Raw genomic sequence first — 25,321 nt, 5'->3', positions numbered from 1 at the left:
AGGTGAATGGTTCAAAAGTGTGAGGCGGACACTAACGGGAACGGCATCTGTGCTGAAAGATGTGAGCACGTTCTTACGTGCTGATATGGTGGGTGGGTGGCGGAGGAGCAAGATGTACAACAGTATTTCCTGTTTGCTACCTTAGTGTAAGAAAAAAAGGAGGAAGGAAAAGATACACAGTTGGTTTATTTCTGGAAACTGGCAACATTTTCATTTGCTTCCAGGGAAAGGAATTAAGTGGCTGAGCATCCTGGGTGAGAGGCTGCCTTGTGAATTTTATCTCACAATATATATTCTAGGAACAAGGGGAGTTTGAATTCTACTCCAGGGTGCGTGCCCGGGGCTGGCCCGAGCCCAGGAGAGGGCAGTGCAGGGGCTCCTGGGCTCTGTCTCAGCCTTTCCTGCCTGAGCATGTTGACGATGCCCTGGCTTCCCTGCTCGGTGGACGTGGCTTTTTTTTTTTTTTTACATTTTTTATTGATTCATAATCATTTTACAGTGTTGTGTCAAATTCCAGTGTTCAGCACAATTTTTCAGTCATTCATGGACACATACACACTCATTGTCACATTTTTTTCTCTGTGATTTATCATAACATTTTGTGTATATTTCCCTGTGCTATACAGTGTAATCTTGTTTATCTGTTCTACAATTTTGAAATCCCAGTCTATCCCTTCGGTGGACGTGGCTTTGCCACTGACCCCACGTATGTTGCTTCAAGCCCCAGATCCACTCCAAGGGGAGCCGGCTAACTTGTTTTGGGAGCCGCGGGCCTCAGGAAGGCAAAGCCTGAGCCCTGTCAGTCTTTAACACTCATTGCAGCCCCAGCACCTGCCAACATGGGAGCCGTCAGATGTTCAAGGCAAGAACAGTGCAGAAAATCCCCGAGGTTTTGAACAGAAGCTGCGGACTCCGATGCCTTGCAGCCACACAAACAAGGAGGTGCCGGACGTCACGGAAGCTGCAGCTCGAGTTGAGGGGTGACCAGCCTCCGCTTTGGGAAGGAGGGGGTGGCGGATGGAGCCTGTGAAGGTCTATCCAGGGGCCTGATCCCCTTCAGCTCCCACCAACTGCTGTCAAGCCGGAACGAGGAGTCCAGGGTTGTCAGCTGACATGATAATTTGACAGATGCTGAGAATCGGGCTTTTTGTAGGAAGTGTCTCTGTGTTTAAATGCTGGCAATTAATTCAAGGTTTGTCATCGTCATCAACACCATGCGAGCCAAACCAACCCCTCTGTCGGCTGAGTCGGGCCCACGGGCCCCCAGCCACGGTCTCTGGTTCGGGGGCTCAGGGCAGCTGGAGGTAAATCTAGGCCCCTTGGCTCTCAGGGGCACAGGCCTCACTTGTGGTCCTGAGGGGAGAACACAGGAGAAGTCCCAGCCGAGCAAAGAGCCCCCGCCTCCCAGACACTGACACCCAGCCGACGTGAGGGCGGAGATTCCCGCTCTGGAGGGAAGCAGCAGGGGCAGGAATGACCCAGAGATCCCTGGAGATGGGGAGCGTGGAGTTTTAGCAAGGTCAGGGTGGAGGCGGGAGGGACCCCTGCAACCCCAGCCAGGCTGGGGAGTCTTCTCCCAATGCCACACCTGCAGCCACCTGAGGTGTCACCGGCCTGCAGGAACCTGCTTGGGGGAGGGCCAGCCTCCCAGTGCCCAGCTCAGACAATGGTCTCCCCACACCCTCTTTTTGGGGCTGACAGCCCAAAGTGTGTCCAGAGGTGGGTTTCCTTCTGGAAACCAGAGCTGGAGTCCAAAGTTTCACATGTTCCTTATTTCCTATTCTGTTTCAACAGTAACAATGGTCACAGCCCATCTTTATTTTGCTTAATAATGTGGTCCATGAAAATTTCAAGCAAATTTAATGAAAAATTAACTACGACATTACACTGGGCATTAAGAACCATGGAAGCGGGAGGTTGAAGGTGCCCAGCAGTGGGTATAAAGGTCTTCTAGAGTGCCCTGGCCGGGGTCTAGAAGGTTGGGCTGTGTGTGTGTTGAGGGGGGGTCCCCACAAGTGGCCCTGTAACAACCACTGGAGGAGAGAGATTGGGGGTGGGGGAGAGGGGTTAGGGGAGGGTAAGGCCTCATCCCTCTTGTGGCTTCTGCCCCCTCTCTGAGGACACCAGTCCTTGGATGGACTGGCCAGTGCACCTCCCCCCCCCGGGTGCCTGTCCCCACCCCTGTCAACTCTGGTTTTGGGGTTTCTCACACCCAGCAATCCCACCACAGTTTCCCTGAATCCTCCCAGAGCCCTGCACCCCCTGGTGGGCATCTCGAGGACTGCACCTCATTGGCCCCATTGTGGGATTCCTGGGAGAATTCCTGCCAAGAGCTTTAGGTGCATTCTCACTTCATCTTCCTGGCAACCCCACGAGCTGGGTCACATTGGCCTCATTTTATTACCTAAGGATCATAGAAGTATCTGCACCCAGACTGGGCTGACTGCAGAGCTCAAGCACTCAACCACGATGCTGTGCAATGGAACACGTGCTTGTCCACAGTCCATGCAAACATTTGTTGAATGGCTACTTGGGGCCACGCACTAGGCTAGATCTTTCCAGCACTTTGCATATGTCCTCCTGGCAGGAAGCTAACCTGGGAGAGTGTGGCAGAGGCAAAAGCCAGATCCCTCTTTCTATGACAGGAGCATGGCTGGGTGGCCTTACTGTCTACCATTCTTTCTGGAATCCTCCAGCTTCTGATGCATCACGTTTGTGCCGAGGGCTGGAACCTGCCGTGAGTGCCCGTCACTCCCAATCAAGCCCGCTCACAGCAGCCCTGCCCGGGGGGAGGCCCCGACACTGCCAAGAAGCCCACGTGTCTGCCTTTTCAAAACTTGCTCCTGGCCCAGGTCAGTTGGGGAGCTTCTTGACTGCACTGCCGGCCAGACTCAGATATCTAGCTGCATCACCCATCGCCACGCAGGCCTGCAAAGTTTCCGCTCCATGGGTCAGACTGCCTAAGGAGATGCACGGGGAGAGCGGAGCTTGGGCCCTGGCCTCCTCCCCTGCAGGGTCTCCTCCTAGGGCAACCATGCGCTCTGGAGGGTCAGGACTCAGGGCAAGGGGCCGGCATAGGGAGAGCAAGGGCTCCGTGGAAGGGACAGAGCAGCGGCTCAGAGGTCTTCAGCCCCACCGGCTGGCAGCCGGCAGCCCTGGGTTCGAGTCCAGGGCTCTGCTCCTCACTCACCCTGTGCCTCTCCCTCAGTTTCCCCAGCAAAAATTCCCCGAGGCTCAAGTGTTTATTTAAAGCCTCTAGGAGTGTTGGTTACAATGCAAAGTTCCCAGCCTGGCCCCAGAGAGACCAACTGTAGGTCCAGGATTCCACCGAGGAACCTGCATCTTAAATAAGCATCCCAGAGGCGTCAGATGCCAACCAATTTGCAGGCTACCTTGTAAGGAGCACTGATTTAGGGCAGCGGGAAGGAGGCAGGAAGGCGGTGAGGCAGGGATGGACCAGATGTGTTGCCAGGAGACGCGGGCCCACTATGAGAAAGCCCCAAGCTCTGGCTGGAAGGCAGACCAGAGCAGGTGACTCGGGCCACTCCCGGTGAGCTGGGCACCATCCCCAAAGGTCTTTTAAGCAACTCTGGGAGGTATAAGACACTGCTTTTCAATCTATTGGATTCACTTTTCTTCTATGATGCTAATATATCCCCTCTCTTAGACTTTTTCCTCCCTCTTTTCAGGAACCTGTGGGAACTCCTGCTTTGCCCCAGCCCTCTGGGGCTTTTTGTGATGATGGGGACTGTGCTCTCGGGAGGTCTGCCCTGTGAACCTGTCCACGCCCTGCCTGGCCATCAGCTCCGGTACCAAGGGAGCTGTCCCTGGCCCGGGTCCACGCGGGCTGAGCGACCCGGTCCTGCCCTCCACCGGGGACACTGCTGGTGGGTCAGAGCATGGGTCTCAAACCCCTATGCTTTCCAGCTGTGAGAGTGTGGGTGAGGCACTGCTCTGAGCCTCAGTTCCCTCATCTGTAAACAGGGTGATGAGGGGACCAGCGCGAACTGAGCATTTACCATGTGCCAGGCTAAGTGCTAAGTGCTTTCCACGTTGAGACTCACTCAGTCCATACACCATTCCTGTGACATGCACGCCTCACCGTCACCCCATTGTACAGATGTGGACACTGAGAGACCGGGAACCTTGCCCTGGGCTGCTGCCCAGCTGGTAGGTGCTGTGACTGGCACTGGCTTCAGAGTCCAGGTTCACAGTCACCACACTGCCTTGGTCCTGCCACCTGCACTGGCGCACCATAAATGCACACGCGGTGGCAGCAATTATTATTGCCACTGTTTGCCCAATGCTCTTCTTCCTCCCTAGCAGGACTTTCTGCCTGCAGGAGCCCAGGCGGGGGACCCACTCTTAGTTACATCTCCCTGGGGGTCAGCAGCATGGCCAGAAGTGTGTGACGGAGACTGAGCCAGCGACTCCCCGTCCCCAGCTCTGCAGACTTGGGTCAAAACCGCAAGCCTAGAACCACACGTCTCACATCTCCAAGTTCTTGGCTGTTTGAGCAGCTGGGCAAGTCGTTTCTCTACCTGGAGGGGCACTGACGTCCAGTGCCCACTTTCCCTCAGGAGCACGGGGCTGACCTGGGGCCAGGGATGGGGGCCTGGCGGGCTGTGGAAGGGCCCTGGGAGGCAATCTGGCCACTCCAGGCAGAGGCTGCCTGCTTCCCGTCAGGAACTCCCAGGAACTCTATTCTTAGGGTGCATTCTCTTGCTGTTAACTTTGACGTCTTCCAGAAGTTACCCCGCACAAAAGCCACCCTGCCGTGGCTGTAATTTACATGTCACGTCACTTGCTCAGAGCACAGTCCACCCCCTCCAACCCACTCCTGTATGCGTTCCTTACCCTGCCCGCCCCGCAAAAATGGCTTCTGCATGATTCCAACCTCCATCCTTCCACCTGTTTGCCCAGAGAGAAAAAGTGAAATGGGAAATCAAAGGGCTGGTTGGAGGAGGCAGGGGGCAAACTTCAGCTACATCCAAGCTTTGGAACTTCCCAGATTACAGGCTGGGCATCGCTTCCACTCCTCGGTCTGCATTGCCATGGCAACAGCCCAGCCGTGGTCCACAGCCCCATTCTGCCACCCAACCTGCGAGCGCTCCGCGGGAGCTGCTTACCGTGACGGTGTTTTCCTTGCTCTGCTTTTTGCCTGGTGACGAGGATCCCAGGTTCTGGGGAGAGAGGCAAGAAACATCGTCAAAGCTGCTCTCCATATTGGACATCCTCTCTTTCATTCAGTTTCCCTGAAGATGGAGGGACTGGTTAAAAGCCCCTTGCCAGGGAAGTTCGGGGATGCTCCGTTAACCCCCTAAGTCACCATATTCTGGGAGAAGGCAGGCAGGAGTCTCTCGCGCCCCAGCTTGAAGGCAAATTGGAGGAAGCCTCCAGCACAGGCTCGCAGGAAACTGCTCCAAACCAGGTCTGCCTCCTCTTCTCCCCGCTGTGGCTGGGGGAGTTAACCCCTCAGCTGCCCTCTGCTGGTAAGCGGTTCCATGCGCCGCATGCTGCCTGAACCCACAGAATCCACCCGGGAGCACAGAGTTAAGGCAGATCGCAGACCACCTCCTGGCACTGAGGATTCAGAACATGACATCTTATTCCGAATTGCCCAGGTCCAACATACCACGCCCTCTACCACGAGCACTGTGGGCAGGGGTGCTGGGCCACCTCCGTGCCTGGGCCCCCTCCCGACCCCGGGAGCAGGGAGGCTGCGTTCTGGCTTCCATTCAGACTTTGGGTTGGTTTTTGATGTCTTCCCTTTGCCAGCAAGAAAATCACCATCCCAAGTACCACCAACCCCACAGGTCCTCAGCATCTTGCCCCGGACCTAGGGGGCTCCTGGCATGAAACATTAAGGACTGCCAGGTGAACACGCCACATTGGTCATAAAGGGGACTTCAGTTCTGAGTCTTTGTTGTCCCACAATCAGCGTTATTACATTAAGGACTCAAAAGGGTCCCTGAGCAGATATGGGGTGCCCACTCCTGTCCCGAGTCCCATGTCGAGCTGGGAGCAGGCACTGTGGTGGCATCACTCGTGTGGGTGTTCTGGGACTCATGGCCTTATTCTGTCTCTAGTGAAATGGAAGGGAGTGGCTGTTGGGACTTTACAGAGAAAGGCCCAGAAAAAAGCACAAAGGGGCTCCCCAGCAAGACTCAGGGAACCAGCAGCCCCGTCCCGGGGCCAGCACAGCCTGGACCACCCGGCAGGCTGAGCCTCAGGAACCCAACTGCTCGTCAGGCAAAGCGGGGAGCTCTGAGGAGTCCCTGCTTACGGTGCCCTCAGCCCCTCGGCCCCACCCAGGCCTCCCCTGGCTGACTAATGAGGACTGACATCTCTGACTGTCCAGCTAAAAGGGACCTTACGGGCTCCTTGGAGAAACGGCTAATTCCCAGTGCCAGGCGGACCTGGAACACCTACTGGGCTTGGAGGTAAGACAGTGTTCAAAGAATGACGCCACAGATGGCAGCTCAAGGGGGCTCCCACAAGCCAAACTTGGGACCATCTGAGCGTGAGTATGAATAATGACCTCAAATATTAACTCCAAAAGATGGAGGGGGAGGGAGGGCCGTATTTCCTTACAGAACACCAATTAAAGTATGTATAAGGACTTCAAAAGTCACCTTTTGCGAACCCCAGTATCAAGAGACTCGGGTCACGATCATCAGGGATGCTTGGAGCTCTGAGTGAAAAGGTCGTTCCGGAGCAGAATGTGTATGCGGCCTCACCCTGCCACCCCAGAGGCTACTGACACATCCGGAAGGGAAAATGTGCCCATGCCAGGGAGAACTCGGGGGGTCCCCGCATGCACAAAGCACTGACAACCCGGGACTGTGTCTCCTGACGGCTGCAGTGGAAAGTATTCCACAGGCCCCCAAAGCTGCTGAACCTGAGCCCAAGCAAAAGGGAACAGCCAAGTCAAGAACGTAGGTCATTCTACCAGACAACTGACCTGCACTCTCCCCTAAAAGAGTCAGAGTGAGGAAAGACAAAAGAACAAATGTGCAGGAAATACAGTCTAGATGAAAAGAGACGAAACAAAGCGAGAATCTGGATGAAATGGTAACCAGACACACACAAAGACCACGTATGACATGATCCCACGTGCGTGAAACGTCCAGAATAGGCGAACATGGACACAGAAAGTGCATCTGTGGTCGCCTAAGGCTTAGGGGGACTCTTCTGGGGGTGATGGAAACGTTCTGAAATTGATTTTGATGCTCGATGCACAACTCTGAGACTAGACTAAAAACCTCTGCGCTATGCGATTTTAAACGGGTGAACTGCACGCTGTATGAGTTACATCTCCACAAAGCTGTTCTTAAAAGAGAAACTAAAGAGAGCGAGAGAGAGCAACTGATGCATCCACGTGTAAAACTGGAGTCTGGGCTGCGGAGAAGAGCAGCTATGAAAGTATTCTGGGGACAACTGGGGAGCATAAACACGGCTTACACACGTACGTATTAGATGATCTATTGAGTTCATGTTTTCGTAAAGTGTGCTAATGGTACTGTGGTTATGTCTTCATCCTTAGGGATATGTTCTGAAATATTTACAGTTAAAACAATACGTGATGAATTTGCTTTAAAGGAATCCAGTGAGGGGGTGGGGGAGGGGAGGGAGAGGAGACGGGAATATAAATGAAACAAAACCAGCAGAATAATTGCTGAAGTTCAGTGACTGGTCCATAGCACTTTATTATAATATTCCTTCTGCTTTCATATATGTTTGCAGATATCCATGACCAAAGTTAGTTTTTTTAAATTTCCCGTTCCTGATTCTAGAAGTTTTTTCTCCTCCTCTTTTTTTTGAGCTCCCTCCCCAGCCTGGTTTCCTAGCCTTGCCTGGGCTGCTATGCTGTCACTGTGAGGAACGACAGACTGTGGGGACACACAAGGCAGTGCCAGGTGGACTTGCAGTGGGTCACTCCCGGCCGATCCAGTGAGCCCTTGGTCCACATGACTTCTCAGCCCTGTCTCCTTTCTCTGTGAATAATCCGGGTCCCACATTCTCAGCAGGTGGGATCCAGCGTGAAACCCCTCCATGGCTCCCAGTAGGCCTTGAGGACTCCTCCAGTCACCTCTTCCATCCTCCCTACACCAGCTAATAGAGTAAACCACAGCTCTACTCGGCCTCTCTGGGTTCTGTGAAATCACTGTTCTCTGCCCTGCCTCCAGGCATCCATATATGCTGTTCCCTCCACTTGGAATGCTGTTCCCCTACCACCACCTCTTTACCAAGTTAAACCTTGGCTCATCTTTCCAGTCTTAGCTTTTCTTAAAGAGTCCATCCCCGACATTTCCATCACCACCTGGTCAGGTCCTCAGAGCACACACTTCCTCCAGCCCTGTCACTGACAAAATGAAATAATCCTTTATCTCCAGTCTTTCTCCAGGACCAGCTATTATCCTCCATCAAGACAGGGGCTATACTGTCTATGACTCGGTGCCTAGCAAAGACGGAGATGCTCTATAGAACATGTGATATTTACTAAGGAGGGAAGGGGGAGCCCCATGAAGCAAATGAGCTCTCAGAATCTTACCTCCTTCTCCATCTAGAGCTCCCTTCTCCAATGAGTCCCTTAAGTTTTCAAGCTCTTAGTCCTGTTCCCTTTCCTCTATCTTGCGTCTAAAGACAGCCTTCCTTGGGGGGGGCAGCTCATGGAAGCTGGAACAGTTGAAAGGTGGGTCACAAAAGGGCCTGGGCTCTGATGGGAAGGTTCCTTGTCCACCCTGTACGTGTGCAGGGATCAAAGAGGGCTCCCACCACCCTAGCCGCAGGCAGGCAGGCAGGCAAGTGACAGCCTAGAACGTGTCTCCGCAGAGGCCAGCAAGACTGTCAGCCTATGATTCCCCCAACCTCCAAACAGGTGGGCCCCACATATCCAATACCCAGGCAGGGCTGCAACCCGCCCCAGGGCTGCAGACTTGCAAAGCTCCACTGGGTGGCACTAGATTACCACCACCACCTGTGCCCAGCTGTCAGGTCTCCCAGAGCTGGAGAAGGAGGGGAAGGGCAGGCGACCCCAGGGCTCCTGGGCACCCAGCCATCAGACCCCACCCATGACGGCATAGACACACTCCTGGTTTCCATGAAGATTAGACACGACCCCCACCTGCCCAACATCCTAATTTTCCTGATTAGTTTGCTCAAGGAGGGGCAGCTAGCTGGTAACAGAGAAAGAAAGGTGCTTAACCCACCCCCGACCCTGCATCTCCAATGGCCATGTGTTCATTCATTCACTCATTCATTCTTTAAATACTATCAGGTGATAACTGCCATTAGTTACAGCCGGCAGCCTGGGGCAGCGGGAGTAAATACCACGCACGCTCAAGTGTGCCGTATATACTCCGGGGACCATTTGCCAGCGCGCTCCGTAAACGCCAACCCTGCTTAACCTGTCTCTATGGTTGGCCTCTGGCGCCTCTGTGGTCAGGCAGCTCCGCAGCTCACAGACCCTTTGACAGTATAAAAGAATAACACTGTACCTTACAGCTCTGGGAAGCGGTGAACGAACGCGGCTTTGCTCTCTCTGCGTCCTGCACTGTTTATTTTGGTCACTTGGACGGTGCCGCACCCTCTCGACCTTATCGTCTATACAGAACACACTGGAGCCCGCCCGTCCTGAAGCAGCGCCCAGGCCTGGTTCTCCAGAGCTGCCCTTCCCTGTGTGCCCGGGACCAGCACCTCGCCTCTAACTCCTTGCTTTAGAATGCTCACTGTATGTGCTTTCTGGAAAAGTAAACTTTTACATTTTAAAAATACTAAAAAGTATATTTTAAAAAAATCACCTCAGACTAAGATGTCTCAACCTCTGCCCCAGGCATTTTTCCTAGCTAGGTACTTCTTCGTTGTGGGGACATCCTGCGACTTGTGGGGTGCTGGCTAACATCCCCGGCCCCCACTGCCAGGGTGCCAGCAGCACCCCCTCCCCAGCTGTGACAACCACAGAGTCCCCCAACACTGCCAGACGCCCCCTAACTGAGAACCCCAGTCTGAGACGCAGACAGACCACCACCAACGTCCTGGCTTATCTGTCTTCCAGCCACTTGTCTCCACATATGGGTAGACTGCCTCCTCCCAAGTAAGATGGACTGGACACGCGGCTCTGTTCTGCCTTTCCCACTCCATATTACGGCCTCAGCATTCTCCTGGATCATTCGATTTTCTTCCAAAGAAGGCGTTTTTCACCGCTGCCTGACATCTCTGGCTGGGTGGGTGTCAGTGCCATAATCCGTTTGACCCGTCCCCTGTTGTTGGACAATTAGGTTGGGTCCAGTGTTGCAGGGCTGAAAATAAAGCTTGAGTGAACAGCCTCACACACAGATCAGAATCCCTGAAGGTACCCCAAGGACATGCTGGAAGGGAAATTCCTGGGTCAAAGGCTTACAGCACACACCGTCAGACTGGCTTCGAGAAGGCTGGGCTTTAAACGTTAGGTGACAGCTTGGTCTTTCAGGTGCGGGGAGCCGTGTTCCAGGGGGGAAGGCAGAACCCGACCATGGCACAAAGTTTCTACCAGTTAAGCACTACCAGGGTTCTCCCGAGTCAAGACTGCCAGGCACTGGGTGAGGTTCACTTTCATTCATCATCTTGTTTGAGTCCTCCCATGAGCCTTAGGAATTAGGGACTCAGTTTGTTTTTAACCACTTTTTTTTTTCAGATGAGAAAAGTAAAGCTTAAAGAGGTAAAATTCCTTGTCCATGATCACAGCCTGGGTTTGAACCCAGGGTCTTGGTCTCAGGAGATCGTGTTCTTACCCAATATACTGCCTGCCTCCAAATCCACTAATTTCTGTAGGCCGAGCTGTGTGTTTTGGGGATGGGTCTAAGAGGGACCGATTTCTTGGGGTATGGTGTGAAAGCTTGTGTGTACGACTGGGACCCAAAGTTTAACTGAAGCTGGTGTGCAGACCTGCCCTGCTTCATCCAGGAAAAGTAGACTTTCCAGAGCAGACTGAAGGCCTGGCTCAGACCAGAAGCTGGTGTCTCAAATCCCAAGGCTGACAAGATGGGCAGCAGCACAGGCCTGGTAGAACTAAGGTGGAGGGAGGTGGGGGTGTGCGGGCACCCGGAGAGGGAGGCATGAAAACTCTCTGAGGAGCCCAGGGTGGCGTGTGTGACCGTGTGACATGTAGCCAGACAGGATTCCTACACCAGGCTATCCTGGAACCCTCCTGCTGTCTTATCCTGCCCACCTGCTTTACCCCACCCATTGCTCAAAACCCCCACCAAAAAAAATTCTACTTATTCCTTCTTCTCTAAAGGCAAAGGCAGTGAAACCTGCGGCTGGAGCCAGAAAGGGAATCAGGGTGGATGGAAAGGTGGAAAGACTTGAGACCAGTGTCAAATTCACACACAGCAGCCCTTCCCCCAGCTATGAACCAGAAACCACCCCCTTTCATGTCTTTAAGTAAAGCACTGGTAAGTAGAGCAGTTCACCTTGATTATCAAGCACTTTGGGGGACATAGGAAGCTTGTGCGAAAGAAATTGGGGTCCTTTGATAGGCGAAGGTTTGCGATTGAGGGCAGGCATGTCTTTGGGGAGATGGCTGTCTAGGACTCCCCCCCTCAGCCTGCAGTGTTTGGGGCTGAGGGAAGGGAAATGGTGAATCTGGGGGCACCCAAACCGTTACCTCGAGTCAAACTTCTTGCCATCCTCTAAAGTGCTGGGTAGTGGTAGCAGACAAAATCCCACATCTGCACCTCCGGGCGACAGGCCCTGGGGATGTAGTAGCTCTCGAGAACCACTTCTTCCAGAGGGGAGCTGGCCGGGCTGGTGCAGCCCAGCCCCCTCCCCACGGCCTGCACCAGCAGCAGCAGCAGCAGCAGCAGCAGCAGCAGCAAGGGCAGTAAGGGGGAGCCGGAGGAGGGTGTGGCTGGGGGCCCCCTCCCGGACCGTGGTGCCTGGAGCTGGGAAGGCCGGCAGTAAGGGTGAAGAGAGTCGCCGCTGCCAGACTCCTTTTCCCCCTCCTCCTCCCAGAGCTGGCTCTCCTTCTTCCTGTTCTCCATCCCCACCCGCGCCCTGGCTGGTCCACGTAGAATGGGGTCTGGGGAGACTGAGCTGGTGGGGTGGGGGAGGGGGAGTGGAATAGCGGGACAAGGCCAGGCTGATAGTGTTGGAGTCGGAGGAAAGAACCACATCGAACTCCTAAAGCCAGCGAAGGCATCTCTTCTTTGGCTGGCCACCCCAAGTCTAGGCCTCTCCAGGTGGCTGGTGAGGCTCCACAATCGAAGGCGTATCTTGATGCTCCCTCCCACCCCTTCTGTCCCAGGAATGGCCTCTCCAGGGACAAGCTGCTTTGTCCTGCAAAAGCTGGACTGCTAGAGGATTTTCTGACGTGGGGATGGAGACCGAGTGGGAGGTGGCGGGAGTGGAGGGTGTGCAGGGTAAAACCAGGGGTGTGCTCCCCCTGGCCCCGGCTGGGGGGCACTTGGAATGACCTCTTCAGGGCTGAGGGTGGAGCGTGAGCAGAAAGACCGCTGTGATGGAAGGAAGACAAGGTTCCAGGGCTTGGGTAAAGTAGAGGGAGGTGGGACTTCCCTCAATTTCTTGGTCTTAAGGTGGAGGGGGCGGTGGTGTGGTCTTCGTGTGGGAGGGGCCTTCTGGGCTCCGCACCCCTGCGGCAAGCTTCCCGCACCCACTCACCATCTGCCAAGGGAAAGACCCCCAAGGACAGGAGGTCAGGGACTCAGGACACTCTAGGGCTTTCTGAAAAGAAAGGAGACGCCGCTCTCAGCCCCTCGGGGACCCTGACCCAAGCCACCGCTCCGTTTTGCTGACCCCAATGCCCGGCGCTAAGACCCAGCGGGCGCGCCGGCCAGCCCGGGTCTCTGAGTCGGCCCGCCCGGCGGGGACGCCAGCTGGGCGGGGAGAGCCAGCCTGCGCCGAGCGGGCAGCGGAGGGGGCATGGCTCGTGGGGTTCCGGGGCTTCCCGCCCGAGGACCTGATGCCCCTGGCCGCGGCCTACGGGCACGCGCTGGAGCAGGATGGGGGCTAGGGCTGGCGCGAGAGCGCGCGCTACCTCGAGGCGGCGCTCCGGCTGCACCGGCTGCTGCGGGACAGCGAGGCCTTCTGCCACGCCAACTGCGGCGGCCCCGCGCGCCCAGGGCCCGCGCCCCCCAGGCCCGACAGCGGCGGCGGTGAGTGGGCCCGGGGGTTGTGGCTCTTCGGCCACGTCCCGGAGCGCGCCGCCTGCCTGCAGCGCTGCAAGCTTTCTCTGCCCGCCTTCCAGGTGCCCTACCCTCCAGGCCAGCTGCTGCACGACTTCCAGAGCCGCCTGCCCTACCAGTACCTGCACTACCCACAGTTCAAGGTGAGCGCCCTGCCAGCGCCGGCCACCCCGTCGGGTTGGGAGGAGCGCAGCTCCCACCCAGCACCCCGACCGCCCAGTCCTCCCGCGCGCTCTGGGCTGCGGGCTCCGGCCCTGCTGACCGGATCTGGCCCCTCTGACCGGCTCTGTCCCCGCTGACCGGCTCTATCCCTACTCCGCAGGCTAACCGGCTAGAGAAGGCGGTGGCCACGACCTACAGCTTCAGAGGAACCCGAAGCATGAGCTCACCACCAAGTATCTCAACTACTACCGGGGGCTGCTGGACGCCGCAGAGGAGCCCCTCACGGACTTGGAGGCCCAGCCCTACGAGGCCGTCTTCCTCTGGGCTGTGAGGCTCTACAACAGCGGGGTTTCCGCAGCAGCACGGAGGACATGGAGCGGGCCCTGGCTGAGTACCTGGCCATGTCTGGCTGGCTGTGAGGGGGCCCATGAGCAGGTGGACTTCAGGGACTTCTATCCAGCCATAGCAGGTATCCCCTCACCCAAACTCCTGTGGGCATCCCTCTCACCCACAGGCCCTGCTTCCCAGATTTCCTAAGTTCCCTTAACACAGATACTCATTCCATACACATTTATGGAGCCCCTACTAAGTGCTTGGGAGGCAGACCGGAATAAGATGTTATGCCGGCGGCCGGCAGGGCCTTTAGAGGCTAACAGATCACCTACCACTGGGCGCAGAGGGCTACAGTGGGGAGTGTCCAAAGTGCTGGGCATCAGTGCAGAGAGGATGTGATATCCCAAAAGGATTTGGGGGAGGTTGGGATCATAGGCCTTACAGGCAGAGGGCAGTGCAGGTGCCAAGGTGCTGAGGTGGGAAACAGCCCAGCAGGTGTGTGCAGAAAGCATTTTGTGGCCAGAAATCACACCTGGGGATTCCGAAAGGCAGAGTCCCTCAGCAAGGGCGGAAAGGACGGTCCTGAGGTTCTCTCACTGGGTTTCAGTCCTGCTTCCAAACCTCACCTGTCATTCTCCCAGAATGCCCTGGCTTCCTCTGGCTTGGGGGTGGCAGGTGAGCTGTGGGGGTGGTGAGTCAGCCCAGCCCACAGCAGTCTTCCTCAGCGTCACTTGTCACTTTACACACATTATCTCATGCCATCAGGAAGCAGAGCTGGGATTGGAAGTCATCTCTGTCATTCACATCATTGGATGTAGATGGAGCTGGTCAGCACACCAGCTCCTCACTGCTGCCACCCACCCCCACCAGATCTCTTTGCAGAATCTCTGCAGTGCAAGGTGGACTGTGAGGCCAACTTGACCCCCAACGTGGGCGGCTACTTTGTGGAAAAGTTTGTGGCCACCATGTATCACTACCTGCAGTTCGCCTACTACAGATGTGAGCCTCCTGGCGGGCTTGGGGCAGGGGAGAGCGCTGCGTGGGGAGTCATGCAGAGTCATGGGGCACTGTCCCTCAGAATTGAGGACCCTGGGTGATTGGAGGGAAGGCTAGAGGTTGTGGGGCAGGTGAGAGCCTTGTGGGAGGGAACAGAGAGCAGCCTCAGGGGAGAATTCCAGGGCCTCTTGGGTAAATGACTAGATAGCAACAATTGCGTAGCGCCTGACAGTTACAAAGCCCTGCTACATCTGTTTACCTCACTTGATCCTCTCACAAACTGCCAATAGCTGACATTACTGTGCCCATTTTTTCAGATGAGGAAACTGAGGCTCATACAGGGCAAGGGGCCATTAGTCACATGGCCAATAAAAAGTAACACCAGGACTCAAGGTTCTCCTCATTGGAGGGAGAGTCTGGCATCAGCTGGGGCTCAGATGGCCAATCTCCAGGGTCTCTGCAAGCAGAGATGCCCAGATTCAGACAGAGGCTGGAGCTGGAGTGGAGGAGCTGAAGACCAAGAGGCCAGCCGACCCTTTGTGGGTCCAGTTGGCTAAGAGGTTGAGGGCTGGGCCACTGGCCTCTGATTTCCCAGTACCCTCATCCTCCAGCTGTGTGAGCTGGAGCAGTTGACCTAACCTCTCTATGCCTCAGATTTCTTGCCCGTAAAACGGGGATAACAATAACAGTGAAGCTTAAATGAGCTACACGGAGCATAGGAGAAGTGCCCAATACAGTCTGGCTTGCGTTATTATTGGGTGGGGTGAGGGGCTCAACAGATATTCTGGGAGGCGGCTGGGGAGCCAGGGGCACTGGACTAAATTGGGAGGTAGGGGTGGGTTAGGTGAGGGTTATCCCTGAAGGTGGGGAAGTGCCAGGGCCACTCCTCCCTCCTGTCCTGCCTGCAGTGAAGGACGTGCGCCAGGCTGCCCCGCAGTGCCGTCAGCTACATGCTCTTCGACCCGGGAGACAGCGTCATGCAGCAGAAGCTGGTGTATTACTGCTTCTACAGGGCTCGCTGGGGCCTGGAGGGGGAGGACTTCCACCCCAGGGAGGTGGGCATCGGGACATATGATTTGATAAATTATCCTGGCTTCCTCCAAAGGCAGGATGGGAGAAGAAAAGAATTAATATGGTTTGTGGTTGGAATCCTGGGTTCAAACCCAGCCCCACTAGCTGTGTGGTCCTGGAAACACTGCGGCCCTTTCTGAGTCTGTTGCCTCACCTGCAAAATGGGGGTGGTGTTGCCTGCCTGACCAGCACAGTGCCTGGGAAGTGGGAGGTAAAAAAATACCTGTCTATTCCTGCCTCCTCCCCTTCCCACCCTCGTCATCCTCACTGCTGGCCTTTGCCCTTCTTCCCCAGGGACCCCCTAACCTGGACCAACTGAGGAAGCTCCTTGGGAGTCCAGGGCAAGACTGGCAAATATGGTATACATGGTGCCACTCCCAATTTCCTTGTCAGTGGCAGATAGTGCTGATTGATCAAGGCATTCTTTTCAACTGAGCCCTCAGAATCCTTCTTAACCTTCAGCAGGTATGGTTTTTTGATCAGCATGGAAATTGATACCTGTTCCTGGGTCCTTGAGCTGGAAAAGGGCCACAGGACCCAGATCTTAGGAGCTCTGGCTCGTCCACCATCTGGCAGCAAGGCCCAGCTCGCCTCACTTCCCTTCACTCCACCCAGGAGGTCATGCTTTACCACGACCAGACAGCTGAGCTGCTGGAGCTGCTGGAGCTGCTGGACTTTGCACACATATACCTGCAGGCCCCCTGCAGGTGGCCCCCTGCCCTATGGGGCTGAATGGTGATAGAGACCTGTTGGTCCTCTTCCTGGGGCTCCTGTGCTAAAGCTCAGCCCCAGCCCCTGGCAGTCAGCTGCTGTGAAGCAGAGAGATTTCACCTGTCCCTTATTTACACCTGCCCTTCTCTCCCCACTTTGTGTTCTCTTGTCCCCCCTTCTGTCCATGTCTAAATCTTGCTTCTCCTGGACTCAGCTCAGGTTGGCACCTCCTCCAGGAAGCCCTTGCAGCCTGTCCTGACTCTGTCTTCTGGGCTTGCAGTACCTCCCTGCACTGGAGTTATTTGCAGTCCTCATCCATCTCACCCACCCCTTTCTCCACCCAGCCTCCTAGAGGACTGTGCTCCCGGACAGGGAACCAGGGTATTCCCAGCTCTCCCACAGGACCTGGCACAGAGCTGGGGCTCAGAAACTGAGTCTGAATGAACCAGTGAGTGGGTGAATGAATGAATGAACTCAGGAAGGAAGGACCACAGTGTGTCATTACGTGGATTGAGAACCTGAATTCTCTGAGGTGTTGCTGCTCAGCGTGCTATTTATCCATTCCCTCCTTTGTTCATGCACCCATGCCCCCTCATCAAACACAGGGGCCGGGTCTGCACTGGAAGCAGCCAGGCTTTGGTGCTAGCCAGTCTTGGCTCTACCACCTCCCAGCTAGGCAACCTCCAGGCAAGCAGTAGGTAACCCTAGGACTTCCGTTTCTTCACCCATTGAATGGGGAGAATAATGCCCATCTCACACTGTTGTGCTGAGACTCAAATGAGATCGATTACATAAAGCACTTAGTATAAAGCTGGCACATAGTAGGTGCTCAACTGACTGTTACTTGCTGCCTGCTGTTTGCCAGACACCGTGCTTGGGCCAAGGATAAATTTATGAAAGGCACAGTGCCTTGCCCAAGCAGCTCACTGATGCATGAATCACTGTGAAATGGGAGAGGCCATCACAGGACCCTGGAGGAGGCCTCCAGACCCAGCCAGGGTCATCAACAAGGACTGCATCCTGGAGCTGATGCCTGGCATTGGAGGGATAAACAAGAGCTATCCAAAGTGTTCCTGGCTGGGAAACAGCATGAGCAGACAGTATTCAAGGTCTAGCAGTAGTCCCCGGGTATTTATGCTGAAAAGGTGGGCTGTAGAGAGGGCAATGCTTACAATAACTCTGAATCTCTGCCAGTGGAGCGATTCACACATCAGTTCAAGGAGGGGGCAATTAGGGAACAGGACTTTGGGAGAAATCCTCAGATCATTCCTGTGTGAGATCTTGAGGCTGGGAAGGAGGGGCTTTGGGGACTGTGATGGGATGGGAGGGCCCCTTGGCCAGGCAGCAGGCCCACCTGGGTTTGTGCCTGCTGTGACCTGGTTTCTCCTAGATGGAGGTGGAGGAGACAGAGCCGCCCATGGAGCCTGAGGAGCCTCCATCTGATGCTGAGTTTGAGGGGAAGGCGACTACGAGGAGAGCATCTATGCTGACTGGTGGCAGGAGCCGGATGCCGAGAGTGTTGGGGCTGAGGCTGGTCAGTGAGTTGATCCTGGTGGAGGGGTGGGAATGCAGCCTGGGATGGAGTTTGGAGACAGAGGGATCCATGCCCCAGGATGCAGAAGCTGTGGAGCAGGTGTAACCGGTGTTGGCATGTCTCCTCTGGGGACTTCTGGCCTGTCAGCAACCCCTGTCCCTCTTGGTGGAGGGGGTGACATCTTTCCTGGAGCAGGGACCAACTGAGACCTGTTCTTGGGGAGCCTCACTGCTCCCTGCCCCATCTCCCCTGAGGACAGCACCCAGACACCTGTTGGGAATGGGGTGGGGGGCTAATCCCAATGCTCTCTCCTTTCATTGTCAGAGCCAGAGCCTGAACTACAGAGGGCCCCCCTGCACCCCTCAAGAGCTTGGGAAGCCTGGCCCAGTGGCACCACCTTCACCAGCCTGGGCAGCAACAAGAACTGTTTATTAAACATGTAAAATGGACATAGCTGACCAGGCCACATCCTGTCCCACCTGGGAGCACTGCTCCGCATGTAATGGAGGAGAACAAATCTGACTCTATTGGATCTGTTCCTTTAGCTTTAATCACTGTGCCCTGATTTCTAGGTTTAGTCTTGCTAGCTCTGCACCTTTTGTAAAAACAGTGTTGCCTTTAGCCTGAAATATACAGGAGAGCCTATTCTCAGGGCTCTGACCTTAAAGAATGTTAGCACTTCTGCACTTATGTAGAGATGGCAAGTTGCAAAAAATGGGTGTGTGTGTGTGTGTGTGTGTGTCTCCCAACTTATTGGCCTGTCGTGCGGCAAGCAGAACGAGTTTGGGCTCAGTAACACCCAGACCCCTCCTGCCTGTTTCTGGGTGTCTGGACCACAGGATGATGGTGCTGCAGCTGCTGACAGCCTGCCCTCCTCCCCATGTCCCCCAACCCAGACAGTCTCCTGAAGGAGAAGAGCCCAGCTCTTCCTAGTTGGGGTCTCAGCCTGAATTGGAGAGACAGCAGAGGGGCAGCTGGCATCAGAAGAGCACTGAACCAGGAGTCCAGCAGTTCCTGGCACACTGGCAGTGGGTGCTCAATAAACATTTCTTGTTTGGAGAATCGCAGCACTGGGGTCTGGTCTCCCCTGGGTGGAATGGTGAGGATGCAGGTTCTTCCCTCCCTCTACACCCGTCTCCTCTCATCAATAAATGCGGAGGCAGGCGAGGGGCCACAGTTTGACCTCTAAACTGGGTGTTTGTGAACTGTGGAGCAGCAGCCTGAAATTGCAGCCCGCCGCCAGGGGGCGTGAGGATGCAGTTCTGCCGGAGTCCTGGGAAGATGGTGGTTTCAGATTTCTAAGCTGAGATGTCCTATATTTTCCTAGTTCAGTATTGCCTCCCTCAGGGACTGTGGGGTGGGGGCCGAGAACATTTACTTTCGGTTTTCACTTTCCAAGCATTTACTGACCCAGTTTCCTTCCAGTTAGAGCGAGCATGCCGTGCCCTGTCCTGCCCTCTCTGCCCATTCTCCTATTCATTCCACAGTAGGGAACCGGGCCCTCTCAGGACCCAGAAGAGCCCTAGGGCTATGGCTTGATAACAGGAGACTTTGTAGTGGCAGTGGGACTGCGAGACTGTCTTGCTCAATCTTGCACTGCTTCTTGAGGGCAGAGAGTATGGAGGTGGGGCGAGGGTGATGCCAGGTGGCTACCACCCAGTCCCCCAACCATGTTCCAGAGTGGGCAGGTGGGGGCCAAAGGAGTCTCTCTAGGGAGGGACCCTTGGCCAAGGCCAGCTAGGTGACAATTCTGCCCCACTGTCCACGTTTCTGGTCTCCCAGGGGCAGGGTGGTAGAGGAGGCTTCTCCTACCAGCGGATGGAGCTGAAGCTGGTAAGCCCAGTTCTCACCATCCACACCCCTACCCAGATGCGCTTGGTAACCTGATCTGGGTCCTGCCCATCTCTGTGCCCAGGAGGACTCCCTGCCCAACCCCATGCCCTTCCCTGGGCCTCTGGGGAAGGAAAGCCAGAGTCTGAGTCTGGAGCACGAGCGGGTCAAGGATGGGGGCGTTGGTGATCTCACTCTTCCCTCCCTCCCATAGGTGGGTCTGCAGTGGTGGCGTCTCCAGAGAGCTCTTAGGTGCCAGGCTGGCCCTGCCCTAGCCCAGCACTCTCACGCTGCTGTGTTGTCAGCTTCCCCCAAGCCCCGCCCCCTGTTTCTGGGAGGGGCTGGCCTTGGTGGGGTGGGGAGCGGGGACGTGCTAGAGCATGCCTGCATGAGTAGGAGCTTTGGAATCTGGACGGCTGGGTGTGAGTCTGAAAGCGCCTATGTGCAGGAGTGAGGAGGGCTGTGGGCTTGTGTCTTGGGGCGATGTGCGGGTCTGGATGTGAGCTTGAGCCTGCGTGCACACGTCTAAGAATGTCCATGGCAGCGTCCTGGGCGACTGAGTGTGTTTGCGCATGCATCCTGGAGGGTGCGCGCACTCCTGACTGTGATTCCAAAGGTTCCTTCACTCGCTCAGCACGTTATAAATTTGAGTGCCTACCCAAGCACCCTGCCTTCACGGAGCTTGTATTCCAACGAGGAGACAGGCAATAAACAATGTGTGGGGTGGCTTCTCAGTGGGAAGGGCGCCTGTCAGGACAGACATCTCTCCTGGCCTTTTGGGAAAGGAGGAGCAGGCAGCTGGAGGGTGGAGTCACCCAGGCCAGGAGCAGAAAGCGAAGTGACTCAATTGACAAGCCCTCACCATCCCCCCCAACCCACTCAGAGCAGGGTGGGAGTTGCTCAGAGACCCAGGGAGACCTGCTCCAGAATACAACAATCCTAATGCTTGGGGCCCACCCTGATGGGCTCCTGAAACTCTGAGATGGAACCCTGCAGGATTTGAGGTGGGGGGGGCGACCCAGGAATAGACATTCTCTGGAGCGGTCCTGACCCTCCTCCAGCCTCCCCCTCCACCATCACGGGCCCCTGGTATCTCGCCCTGGCCCATGCTATTTCTGGCCCTTCTATATCTGATTTCTTGTCTCCCTGTTTTCCCTTTGACATTCCATCCCCGCCCACACGCCTTGCAGTGAAGTGTGGCTGGAGCTACCTTTGTAATTAAGAGCCCTCCCCAGACCAGCCGGGCACACATCTACAGGACCAGGCCGTGCGCAGCCTCTGGTCTCAAGGCTCCTCCCCCGGACAAAGGGCGGCAAAAAATGGCAAGAGCACCCCCACCCTCACCTCAGGGGCATTGCACCGTCCTGCCCTGCTCCTGCTCCCGCTGGAGCCAGGGCTCACTCCAGCCAGAAGCATTTGGGAGGCACTTCTGCCACCGATATCCTTTTCCCAGGCCTGAAGGGGACCCCCTGAGCAAGTCCCCCTCCCCAAGCACCAGTGGGCAGGGGCAGCGGTGCAAACAGAGTTCCACGAACAGAGACCTAAACAAGTTATGAGTCAAGCTAACTGTTAAATAAGACACCTGGACCAGTATTCCTCCACAGGGACCTGAAAGGCCAGGAGGGAATTGAGAATTCTGACTCCTTCTCAGAACGTGGCAGCCTCTGGCAGCCTCTGGGAAAAACTACTCCTTGGCCTCCAGCCCTTGGGCCATCCCCTTCACACCCCTGGCTCCCCCCACGTCACACAGGGCCTCCAGCATGCGTGTAGGCACCCCAGCTCGCGTGTCCCTGGTGTGTGCGTCCCTTTCCCACAACTGCCCCTCGTCACCTCTTTGCTTGAGTGTGCACACGCCAAGTGGCGCTGCTGTCAGAACAGGAGGAAGAGCCCTAGTAAGAGACCCCCCAGGCCCCAGAAGCAGGGTCACTGCTGGGCAAGTCCCCAGAGCGTGGACTCCAGGGGGAGAGGTACGAACTCTCAGTAGGCTCGTCCCCTTGGCCCTTTGTGGAGGGGCGCAACCCCCTGGAGGACTAGAGCAGGGGCCTTCGCAAGGGCAGGACCCGGGACAGAGCCCCCCCCCCCGCCCCGCCCCAATCTGAGACTGGCTCTGCCCCATCTGCCACCGGGAATGACTTCTGTTTGCGCTCTTTCCGCACTGCTGTGATGCCAGGGGAGAGCGGCTGTGTGCTGAAAAGGGACCAGCATCAGCCTGAAGTTTAGCATCGCGTCTGTTCCCCAGGTCTCCCCATATGAAGGTGGCCATCCCCTCAGGCTGCAGAGGAGGGAAGAAGGGTGTGTGTGTGTGTGTGTGTGTGTGTGTGTGTGTGTGTGTGTGTATCTGAGTGTGCTGGGGAGACAGCACTGACACAGCCAGCATTTGTGTATCTGGATCTGTGTCCCTGAGTGTATATCCCTAAGGTGTGAGCATGGAAGAGTGTGTGTGTGTGTGTGTGTGTGTGTGTGTGTAGTATGTGCAGATCTATATGTCTGCCTGCCACTGTCTGGGAAAGGGGACCCCACAGAGACAGGGATGATTGTGAACACACAACAGAAACTCTTACACCTTCTTATATGGCCCAGAGGCCTCGTGGAGGATGAGAGGAAGGGAGGTGAGCAGAGGAGGGCAGCCCGGCTGCCGGTTCACCTTCCCCAGGAAGCACCTCCCCATCCTCCACCAGCTCCCCTCATTGCACCTCTCTTTGCCAATAACTCCTGTCTCTGGGATGACTTGGGAGGGGCCCCCTGGTGCCCTTTCCTTCTTGACTCTGAGGCCCCAGAAAGCTGCAAGGTTGAATTAGCCATATGTGTTCTTGGGGGCCCAAGGACTCTGTTTCCACAGAGCTCCTGGCAAGAGAAATGAGTTTAAATCACAGGGATGCGAACTGAAGCTAGACCCCAGAAGGAATTTACCAGTGTCAGGAGAAAGGAAGGGGTTAAGCCAGGCTTAGGTCTGGGAAGTGGGTGTGTGTCTGTGTGTTGTGTCTGTGTGGGGTGTGTGAAGTGGGCAGGGGAAGATGGGAGGTCAGAGAGGAAGGAAGTGAAGCCCTGGTAGGGGCAGGAGCCTAGGACTGGGGGCTCTTTTCCTCCCAAGCTGGGGACTGTGTGGCAGGGTGGCAAGAGGGTGGGTGGGGCAGGGATAAGGTGGGAAGAAAGATGCTGAGATAAACTGGAAGAGGGGGAGTGAGGGAAACAAAACAAAGGGCAGTGGCCCTGCCGTGCGGATGGTAGCTGATCAGGGATATTGACGTCTCCCTGGCCCCTTCCAGGAAGACTTCATGGATGGCACAAGCCTCGGAAGTGAGACTTTCACCATCATCTCTTTCTCTGGTGGAGACAGTCAAGAATGCTGCTGATGGACCTTCCCCCAGTCCATCTTACATGCTAGCTTTGGGAATATAAATCTTTTTTAAGGAGGGACCCTTTCTGGAACAGCCACCCCTCCAACACTGATGCACACAGAGTGACTAAGATGACACGTTTACACTTGGCTCTCTGGAAGCCCTTTGAGGGTTGGAGTCATTTTGATTTTCTGTGTCACCAGTGTCTAGTCCAGTACCTAGCATATAGCTGGTGCTCAATACTTATGTGTTGATGAATGAATATCTGTAAGACCCTTAGCACATTGTATAGCCACCAGCAGGCATTCATTTCATCAACCACAGAAAAGAAAGACCCTTGTCTATTGGGAAGCTCTGATTACTCACCCAGACTCTTCCACTACTGAGGGGTCAGCTGCCCCATTTCTTTTATGCCAGTGTTGATTTCCTTTAGATCTGCTGCCTCTGGAATTGTTTTTTTAAGTAACTCTCAGCCCTGTAACAAAGGGCTCTCCTTCAGAAGGAGATAAGGACTTGAAAATGTGGAAGCAAATAATAATAATAATAATAATAATAAATTTTTAAAAGCCTGTGGTGGGGGGTGTAGAGCTCAGTGGTAGAGTTCATGCTCAGCATGCAGGAGGTCCTGGATTCAATCCTCAGTACATCTATTAAAAACAAAAGTGGAAGCAAACTAAATGGGGGAAGAGGGCAAACAGCACGGATAAAGGAATTTAAGGGAAGAACCAGAGGGGCCAAGGGAGGACAGATTAGACTGCTGGGAATGAAGGGGATGCTGGGCGTCACTCTGCATGGAAGCCTCACTAAGTTCTGGGTCATGTGGGTGGGGAAGCAGCTGGTAAGTTGAAAGCAAGAACCAGTCTTCTTTCTCTCCACAGGGTAAAATGCAGGCTGCACTGTGCAGGCCGGCCACTCTCCTGCTGGATGACAGGATGCCACCTGGGATGAGGCAGGGGACAGGCCTGTGGTGGAGTCACTCCAGAATTCCTCTCCTCACTTTGGAATTCCTCATTTCTTCTTCCTCTTGCCTCCACTTCCTTTTATTTTCTTCCCTTCCATTTATAAATAAAACTGACCAGAGCCCCAGAAGTAGATGATGTTCTAGGACTTCCTCCTTGTTCCCATCCAGGCCCAGGCCCCTGGTTCCCTGACTGTCATTTGCAAACCAAGAAGACCCTAATGAAGAAGTATCTATATTTTGGGGATTATTAAAGCATTCCTTGTGCAAAGACTGTGTTAATTTATTCATTATTAATTCCACATGTATATGAGTACCTAACAGAGTAGGAGTGTGCTAGGGACTAGACGATAAAGCATAACTATTGTTCATGATGCGTTCATAATCTAGCTGGGGAAGCAGACACACACATGCATAATGGAGACAATGAATAGATACAGACAATGAATACAATGGTAATAAAATCAATAATTATTGGTTTGAAACAGTATTAGGATTTAAGTTATTCCTCCAAAGCCAACTATTTTTGGGGAGGGTATAGCTCACGTGGTAGAGCACGTGCTTAGCATGCAGGAGGTCCTGGGTTCAATCCTCAGTACCTCCATTTAAAAAAAAATTCAATAAATAAACCAAATTACCCCCCCACCCCCCCAAAAAAAGAAGGATAAATATAATATGGCAGACAAATAGCACAAATCCAAAGCCAACTATTTTTGAAATAAGAAAGCTCTGAAATAGGCCATGGGTGGGGCTAACGGTCTGGTATATTGAGGTGGAGAAGGGAGTGGGGGGGGGAGAAATGGTGTCAGGTGCCAGGTTCGAGTGATTTGGGGGTACTTTGGGAGAATAGGCTAGAATCTAGATGATTAGAAAGGCTTCAGGATCTGCTTTGCTTAGAAGGTGCTGATGTGGAGTAAAACCTGCTTAAGGACACTGCAGAGACAGAAAAGGGACAGTTGGAGGAATGCCCTGCCCAGAGCCACCATCAATCCTATGTGACTAAACTGGGTTTTATCTTGAGCCACTCATAACCCTACTCTGAGCTTTAACTCCTTCAGCTATAAAATGAGTGATTTGACTATTCAGTGATTCCCAGACTTTTCGATTTCACAGACCAGTAAAATGTCAAAGAAAAAAAATTAAGACTGTGAAAGTTTCCAACTTTTTATTTTAATGCCTAAGTATTAATCAAAACAACTATCCT

General features: G+C 54.8%; 1 protein-coding gene and 1 pseudogene across 1 annotated transcript in view; one reads left to right on the top strand and one right to left on the bottom strand.

The window, feature by feature from the left end:
* The window catches only part of LOC140685361 (growth arrest-specific protein 7-like), a 28,032-nt gene extending 22,649 nt beyond the window's left edge, over positions 1 to 5,383 (bottom strand). Inside the window, exon 1 of the mRNA XM_072940715.1 lies at positions 5,130 to 5,383. Within this exon, the coding sequence (XP_072796816.1) occupies positions 5,130 to 5,246 (117 nt within the window). The 5' untranslated portion in view covers positions 5,247 to 5,383. The remainder of the gene's footprint in view (positions 1 to 5,129) is intronic.
* A 7,416-nt stretch (positions 5,384 to 12,799) lies between these two features.
* LOC102536813 (endoplasmic reticulum protein SC65-like) lies at positions 12,800 to 24,379 on the top strand (annotated as a pseudogene).
* The last annotated feature ends 942 nt before the right edge of the window (positions 24,380 to 25,321 follow it).

This window comes from Vicugna pacos, chromosome 16, assembly GCF_048564905.1.
Source record: "Vicugna pacos chromosome 16, VicPac4, whole genome shotgun sequence".
NCBI lineage: Eukaryota > Metazoa > Chordata > Mammalia > Artiodactyla > Camelidae > Vicugna > Vicugna pacos.
Note: the sequence above shows the minus strand (reverse complement) of the source record. Positions and strands in the feature narration are given on the sequence as shown.